This window comes from Hyla sarda, chromosome 6 (assembly GCF_029499605.1).
Source record: "Hyla sarda isolate aHylSar1 chromosome 6, aHylSar1.hap1, whole genome shotgun sequence".
Taxonomy (NCBI): domain Eukaryota; kingdom Metazoa; phylum Chordata; class Amphibia; order Anura; family Hylidae; genus Hyla; species Hyla sarda.
In genome coordinates this window covers 147,371,481-147,380,433 of record NC_079194.1, presented here as the reverse complement: position 1 = coordinate 147,380,433, position 8,953 = coordinate 147,371,481, and the positions used below count along the sequence as shown (strand labels likewise).

The window sequence follows — 8,953 nt, the reverse complement described above, 5'->3', positions numbered from 1 at the left end:
AGTGATATGAAGGTTACAGTGTGGTGGTATAATTGTTACAATGCAGTGATATGAAGGTTACAGTGTGATGGTATAAATGTTACAATGCAGTGATATGAAGGTTACAGTGTGGTGGTATAATTGGTACAATGCAGTGATATGAAGGTTACAGTGTGGTGGTATAATTGTTACAATGCAGTGATATGAAGGTTACAGTGTGGTGGTATAAATGTTACAATGCAGTGATATGAAGGTTACAGTGTGGTGGTATAAATGTTACAATGCAGTTATATGAAGGTTACAGTGTGGTGGTATAATTGTTACAATGCAGTGATATGAAGTTACAGTGTGGTGGTATAATTGGTACAATGCAGTGATATGAAGGTTACAGTGTGGTGGTATAATTGTTACAATGCAGTGATATGAAGGTTACAGTGTGGTGGTATAAATGTTACAATGCAGTGATATGAAGGTTAAAGTGTGGTGGTATAATTGTTACAATGCAGTGATATGAAGGTTACAGTGTGGTGGTATAAATGTTACAATGCAGTGATATGAAGGTTACAGTGTGGTGGTATAAATGTTACAATGCAGTGATATGAAGGTTACAGTGACTTTTGTTTACTTTCTAGCTTTTGGAGTCTACAGGTTAAAATCTTTCAGTTTCCTTCTTTATTTGGAGAAACCAAGAAAAAAAAACTAAAACACACAGTAGAGAATTTTGAGCCGAAATCCTGGGGAACATAGTCTGTGAGCTGATTGGCTGCTGTGATCTCCTGCTGACTCCTGATTGGATAAAAGTTGTGGAAAGGGGCGTGGAATTCTGAAAGTAAAAGCTTCAGCTCGTTGAAAAAAAGTTTGGAAAGTTTTAGCAGAGCCGAGGAGTCGGAGCAGAAGGAGAGCGGAGGCGCCGGAGCTGCCGGAACCGACTGGACCCTATAGTAGTCGCCGCCGGCGGAGGATGCTCCTGAGCTGAGACCTGAGCGATCCCGGGCACTCACCTACCTCCTCTGGATTGTGGAGCCCACAGCTTCTCGCCTGTCCTGCTGGATCCTGGTGCCCAGTTCTGCTCGTTGGGCTGTCGGATCCTGGTGCCCACCTCTGCCCCCTTGCCCTGCTGGGCCCTGGAAGAGCTTTGTCTACCCTGCTGGATTCTGGTGCCTAGAGCCGCCTCCCCATCCTGGCATCAATGATGCAGGCTCGTTACTCTGTGGCTGAACACAATGCCCTGGGGGTTGTGCCCTACCTGAGTGAGCAGAACTACTACCGGGCAGCTGGCACCTATGGCACAATGACTACCCCAATGAGCGTTTACCCCGGGCATGAGCAGTACACTCCAGGGATGAATAGGTCATATGGACCATACCACCACCACCATCAGCCCTCAGCGCCCAAAGACTTGGTGAAACCACCCTACAGCTACATTGCCCTGATCACCATGGCTATCCAGAATGCCCCTGAAAAGAAGATCACTCTTAATGGCATTTACCAGTTTATCATGGATCGATTCCCCTTCTACCGGGAGAACAAGCAGGGTTGGCAGAACTCTATCAGGCACAACCTGTCCCTCAATGAGTGTTTTGTCAAGGTGCCCAGGGACGACAAGAAGCCAGGGAAAGGCTCATACTGGACCCTGGACCCCGACTCCTACAACATGTTCGAGAATGGCAGCTTCTTAAGAAGGAGGAGGAGGTTCAAGAAGAAAGATGTCCCTAAAGAGAAGGAAGACAGACACCAGAAAGAGCAAACCAAACTTCAGAGCCCCAGCATGGACCTGCCCAAGGAGGCCCAACATGATAACAAGAAGGTCATCATCAAGAGTGAATCCCCTGAGCTGCCAGTCATCACCAAGGTGGAAAACATGAGTCCTGATGGTGGCAGTGCCATGCAGGACAGCCCCAGGAGTGTGGCCTCCACCCCATCCGTGTCCACAGAGAGCTCCATCCCTGACCACCACCCCTCTAGCAATGGACTGTCGGGCTTCAGCGTGGAAAACATCATGACCCTAAGGACTTCTCCTCATGGGGAGCTGAGCCCGGTGTCCTGTCGAACAGGTATGGTACCCTCTCTGCCCATCACCTATGCCCAAAGCCAGCCCTCCATCTACAGCCAGGCCTGCACACAAGCCATGGACGGTGGTGGGAGCTACCAGTGCAGCATGAGGGCAATGAGCCTGTACTCTAGTGACAGGTCGGGACATATGTGTGTGCCCACCACTCTGGATGAGGCTGGGACTGACCACCACAACGGGACATCGTCTCCATTGAACTCCATGAGCCTCAACTCCACCCAAGAAAGTGTCCTGACCTCAAGCCACCACCAGCAACAAGGAGGGGCATCGGGGCAAACCCCCTCCTGGTACCTCAACCACAGTGGGGAGCTCAATCACCTCTCCGGGCACAGCTTTACCCCCCAGCAACAGACATTCCCCAATGTCAGAGAGATGTTTACTTCCCACCGCCTGGGCATTGAGGGCTCAGCCCTGGGGGAGCATCAGGTGGGCAGTAATGCCAGCTGTCAGATACCTTACAGATCCACCCCCTCCATATACCGTCATAGCAGCCCCTATTCTTATGATTGCACTAAATACTGACCCCCCATTGCCCCTCTCCAGGACGTTATTCTAAGCAGACTGCATTCCAGGTGCCAATCATGAGCCCAAGTGCTGCGAGGGCATCTCCTCCCCAACAAAGACTATTACAAAATGGAAAACTCGTGAAATTGCGTCCTAGACATCCAGACAACGCAGAATTACTTGAAAAAAAAAACAAAGAATGGAGAAAATGAAAAGCCAATGGAGCAAAATAAAAGGCGAAATATTAGAATTGCCCAAATATTGTTCTTATCTGCAGAGTAAATTATAAGGGGCAGTAGATTATAGGGGGGCAGGCCAATGTGTCTCCTTGGAGGTCTCCTGTCCTCAGAGTCCTTTCTATTAATATTTAAAGTTGAGGTCACTGGATTATTCTGTTGTTACATTGTTGCTGTTCTGTTGTTACATTGTTGCTGAGGTTCTGTCTATACTTTCTCCTCCGCCTTGTACATAATAATCTGCAGCCACGTGTGTCTTGTCTTATTACAGATTCTAATAAGTTTATAATTTATTTTCTATTCCTCTTGCTGTGGTGGACCTCCCCCAGCTTTGCTCTTGCGATATCTCGACCGTCCCTTGTTCTTCTTATTATCCTTGTGGTTTTATTGTTGTTGTCTCCTTGTGTCTTATTATTACCTGAAATAAATCCTTGTTGGTTACAGCTCCTGTATGGTCACGTGTGCGTCTTATTTATGGGAGGGGCGTATGTTGTCGGGGGCTGCCAGGCCAATGGGGGGGGGGGGGGGGGGGGTAATTATTATAAAGTGTGTGTATATGTTTATTGATACATTTTATTTCACTCTAAATATTTACTATTAGTTTCTTCTTCCCCCCCCCCCCCCCCCCTCCATTGGGTTGTGATTTACAGGCTCGTTCACATTGACAGTTTAGTGTCAGGTTATTTACTCTCTTTGCCACAGAAGATGGGAAAAGCTGTAAAAATCCCAAGAGCTTTTTCCACAATGTTTATTTTATGAAGCTGCAACTAAACTGTGGGATGAGAGGAGGATTCCTGCAGCTGCAGGATGAGCCTGGACCCCGATACTATTCTATAGGGAAGTGTTTCCCAAGCAGGGTGCCTCCAGCTGTGGCCAAACTACAACTCCCAGCATGCCCGGACAGCCGAAGGCTGTCCGGGCATGCTGGGAGTTGTAGTTTGGCCACAGCTGGAGGCACCCTGCTTGGGAAACACTGCTATAGGGAGATCCCATTGCTTATGTGCTCTGCACTTATTGAGGGGTTCAGGGGTACAATCACCTCTTTATTCCTCTATCTGCAGCAGCTGCGACAGGAATTTTACTGTGCGACTAAATATTTCCGACATCTACTCAGTGAGGCTGGGAGTTGTAGTTTGGCCACAGCTGGAGGCACCCTGCTTGGGAAACACTGCTATAGTGAGATCCCATTGCCTCTGTGCTCTGCACTTATTGAGGGGTTCAGGGGTACAGTCACCTCTTTATCCCTCTATCTGCAGCAGCTGAAACAGGAATTTTACTGTGCGACTAAATTTTTCCGACATCTACTCAGTGAGGCCTCATCTCCAGTTAATGAAAAAAGAACATTATCAGGAATCAACATAATTTTAGTTTTTCAACTAAATTTTATTAAGCATTTCAATACAAGAACAACGTATATTAGCAACATACAATTAAGAAATAGCATATATAGGAGCATATAAAGCTATATATATATATATATATATATATATATATATATATAGTAAAGTATCTAATAAACTAATAAATAAAAGATTTTTATACATATCAAAGTATTATATACCAATATGTGGTTTACATTTATAGTATAATTAAGAGCTATATTTATTATGTTACTAATAAATAATGGAAAAATAAATAAATAAAATATATAAATAATACTAATAAAAACAACAGTATTATTATTATTTTTCTCCTTTACTGGAGAATTAATTTTTCTTCTAAATAAAACGTGATTATTTAAGAAGAAAAATTATGTTTTATTTTTTATGTTATGTGGAGATCTGGAAAATGATTATGATAAATATTATGGTATTCTTTTCTGTTTTCTAAGTAATTGATTATAAGTTTATTCTATTTATTATCGGACAGGGAAGTATTATAGATGATAGTATATTATTTGTAATAATATTTGTTGTAATAGTTTATGACCCCCAGGAGAATTGTACTTGCGCTATTTACACACAGCGGTTTCTACTGTTCTGACAGTTTTAGTCTCTTCTTGTTTTTATACAAATATCACTTCTGATCCTGAGCTGTGCCATCACTGATCGGTACAACTATGCCATAGATAAAGTGCCCACAAAAGTGACTGCGCCATGGACGGAGAGAATTGTATTTCTCTCAATTTTTACAGGCTTTTTTATTTTATTTTATTTTTTAATATAATATTATTATATCCTATTAATATATTCTATTCTATGATTGTGAACATCATTTTTACATTGTATGTAAAAAAGGACCCAATATATGTGAGAAATAATAACCCTGTTATAAGATACACTATTACCAACCCTTGGTTCTCCAGCTGAGCTGTCAGGGGCTTATATTATCACCAGAGCTGAGAGGCAACCGGCTGGCGTCACTGATGTCAGAATAATAATAAATAACAACAACAAATTATTATTATTATTGTAATGTTGAGAAAATACCTATTATGTAACAAGTGACTCCACATTATATGAGCTGCCATCGGGCTATTTAAGGAGACTGAGACTTTATATTACAGAAATAATTTCAGACAATTTGTGCCCCATATTCTGACTATTTTCCTTATTCCCAGACATCATGGAGATTCTCTTTAATTTGTACTGAAAAAAGTGAAACATTATAAAACTGTGCATGTCTTTACTTTTTTTTTATGTATAATGTTTCATCAACTTTAAGCTTATTTCTAGCACAAGGACTTATTATTATTACTGCTTTATTGTTATCATTACTGTTTGTTCTTATTTTTATTTAATGATCACTATTATATAAATGTATTATTTCATAATAATCTTCATAATGATTGGATTGTTAGTATTACTAATTCTTCTTAATAATAATAATAATAATAATAATATAATAATAATAATACAATTAGTATGATTATTATTGTCATTATAATCATTATTATCATGAATATTATTACTGCTATTATGATAACATACAGTTTACCAACAGGATTTTATCTTTTTTTTATTTTTTTTTTATGTGTTTTTAACTGGCAATAGTAGTCGCAGTTGTAACTTTTCCAGGGTGGGTGTGATCACCTGACCTTTTGTTAAGTGCAGGGATACTGGGGGTTGTAGTACCTTGTAAATTGCTGAGACAGATTGGAGCAAATAACTAAATGCTCAGGCTGTAATGATAAGGTAAATTGGATACTTGATTGTTACTTGATTGGATGGAGATCTTCATAGAACTACTAATAATTGTCACCCTCATCATCCTCATCATCCTTATCACTCTCATCATCCTTATCACCCTCATCATCCTCATCACCCTCATCATCCTCATCACCCTCATCATCCTCATCACCCTCATCATCCTTATCATCATTACCCTCACCATCCTCATCATCCTTATCACCCACATCATCCTTATCACCCTCATCACCCTCATCATCCTCATCACCCTAATCACCCTCATTATCCTCATCATCCTCATCCTTATCACCCTCATCCTCCTTATCATCATCATCATCATCATCACCCTAATCATCCTCATTACCCTCATCATCCTCATCACCCTCATCATCATCCTCATCACCCTCATCACCCTCATCATCCTCATTACCCTCATCATCCTCACCACCTGTCCACTAGCTGCCCTTATACTGGATCTGACAATGTAAAGAGTAGAAGCCTCCACTTCTTCTGTATATTCTCTAGATCCTGGAGTCTTTATATCCATATACACCCAATAGATCCATAAAATAACCATTGTTCTCACCCTGTAATAATAAGCATCTCCTAACAGTTTTGTCATTTTTATTATATTAAATTACTGTCTATGATGTTAGGACCACAATACTTCATCAGTTGTCATGATTATTAACCCGATCATCACCATTTTAATTATTACCAACACTACTACTACTACTACTACTACTACTACTACTATCATCCATCATAAGCACCTTCAGTCTTCTGTTTACATCCCGGTCTCTTCCTGTAGTTACTACATTATTTTTAATTCCCCATTTTACTTATCTATGGAACTACAAGTCCCAGCAATTAACCCTTTAGTACGTGTGAACAGCTTTATTGAGACATCATACAGAACTGGCGCACCCAATGACAATTACAGTATACCTGGATTTGCTGAGACTTATAGTCCCTCTGCAGGGTGGAGACTGTTTCGTATTATTTTTACCGAAATTGTGAAATCTTAAAATCTTAGACCGGACAGGGTGTTTTTGACATCGCTGTACTGTCATTGTATAGTTTATTTTATTATCAATAATGTCTAATTTAATTATCATTATTAGTTTATTATCATTATTAGTTTCTTATTATTTTCTAGTCCTAAATGGGAAAGAACGATTTACATCTGCGGTGTCATTGACCTGTGGTGTCAGTTCCAGCAATGACCACTAGGGCGGCTCATGTCCCTGTGTTGAGGATATTATGAGATGTTTGTATCTTCAGGCTTCTTCTTACCTTCTGTGTGAGGATTCACATCTAACTGTATAGGTTTAACCCTTCTTTGCCACCCTGATCTAGCTTGTGGATAGATTATACTGATGATTACTAGTAACATAATACTATTATATTGTGATCTGAGCTTTTACTCTAAAGCTAGATATAGCCATAACCTTTCATCCAGTATGACCCTTCATCCACATATGCCATGATAACTAATACTTCTATTCTACAAGTGGTGAAATCTTTTTACCATATACCAGGAATGACTCCATTGACAATAGGATTGGTTCTGGTATCAGTTTTCCCACTATATTACAATTCTGCAGGTAGAAATAAAGACAAATATTTGACATGACAATATTATGCACTAAATCAGTGTTTTCCTAACAGAATGCCTCCAGATATTGAAAAACTACAACTCCTAGCATGCCCGGACAGCCGTTGGCTGTCCGGGCATACTGGGGTTTGTAGTTTTGCAACAGCTGGAGACACATTGTTTGGAAAAAACTGCACTAAATATTCAAACTAGAAAAGTGGGGGCCCTGCTCCCAAGAGCTTACAATCTTTCATGCTGGGGGAAAAAAATAAATAAATTAATTTTTAATAAAAATTGAAAAATAAAAACATCTATTTAAATCACCTCCATAGGAGAAATTCACATGACTCAAAGAAAATGTTGCATCTAACTCTGTTGCTTTATGTAGCTATTAACAGGTTGTCCCATCTGTATCAAAACTGCGAACCAAAAAAATAAATAAAAATTAAAGTAACTTCTGCCTAAAACATGAATACTCTACTTATTGGGATGACTAAGGTTTCCATATTCTGCTGTGTACATCTATGAGGTTTGTATTTTATTTTTAATAGATTTCCCTCCAATATGACTTTATCAGACATATATTAAAAAGATGGTAAAACTATTGGTAGTTGGTAAAAAAAAAATATTCTTTATATCTATATATAGCAATTTATTCCCCTATATGCACTTACCTTTATAAACACCTATTCCCATATACTCAAATGCATCCACACAATATTTTGATTAGTATATACAGCCAAAACCAGGCGACAAGCTATAATGGAAAGATTTATACTGTTTTTATTGTGTTTTGGACCCACTCTTGGTTTTGGCTAAAATACTGACTACAATACTATGTGTACCCAGCTTTACTTACCAACAAATAACTGCATGCACCATACAAACATATTACATTCTACTTTATATCCATATACTCCCATATGCTCATATACATTTAGACCCATATACCCACATATATTCATATTCTCCCATATACGCACATATATCCATAGACATTTATCTTTCCCTCCGTAAACTCATAAATACCCATATAACCATACGTTTCGATCCATTTGCCAATGTTTCAAAGGCAAAAAAACAAACTGTTCCTATCAGACCATGACGAATATGCAACATGGATTTATTTCATATATTTTATTTAATATATTCCTTTTTAAGTTTTTTTTTTATCTGTCTTTTGTTTTTTAATTATTTATCTACTGAATCTACCAACCTTTCCATTTTCTCTTTACTGTATGATGTATCAGGGTTGTATCATTTTTTTCATACAACCTGAAACATTTGTGTGGGCTCAAATAAAGGGTATGGCAAAAATGAAAATGTGTCTTTTTTTTTTTTTAAAGACGTATTGTTTTACTTCTTGCAAAATGTAGATGTATACTATACAGATGTAAATACTCCAGTACTACTGATAAATACTGCAATGTCTTCATGG

The 8,953-nt window shown here is 39.3% G+C and overlaps 1 protein-coding gene across 1 annotated transcript; it reads left to right on the top strand.

Moving 5' to 3' along the window:
• The first annotated feature begins 871 nt into the window (after positions 1–871).
• On the top strand, positions 872–3,214 carry FOXC2 (forkhead box C2). The gene has a single exon (XM_056525495.1). The coding sequence runs from the start codon at positions 1,169–1,171 to the stop codon at positions 2,570–2,572; it is 1,404 nt and encodes a 467-aa protein (XP_056381470.1). The 5' UTR covers positions 872–1,168; the 3' UTR covers positions 2,573–3,214.
• The last annotated feature ends 5,739 nt before the right edge of the window (positions 3,215–8,953 follow it).

What these genes read in the sequence shown, in the direction of transcription:
- FOXC2 (XM_056525495.1), top strand. Translation starts at nt 1,169, where the DNA reads ATGATGCAGGCTCGTTACTCTGTGGCTGAACACAATGCCCTGGGGGTT.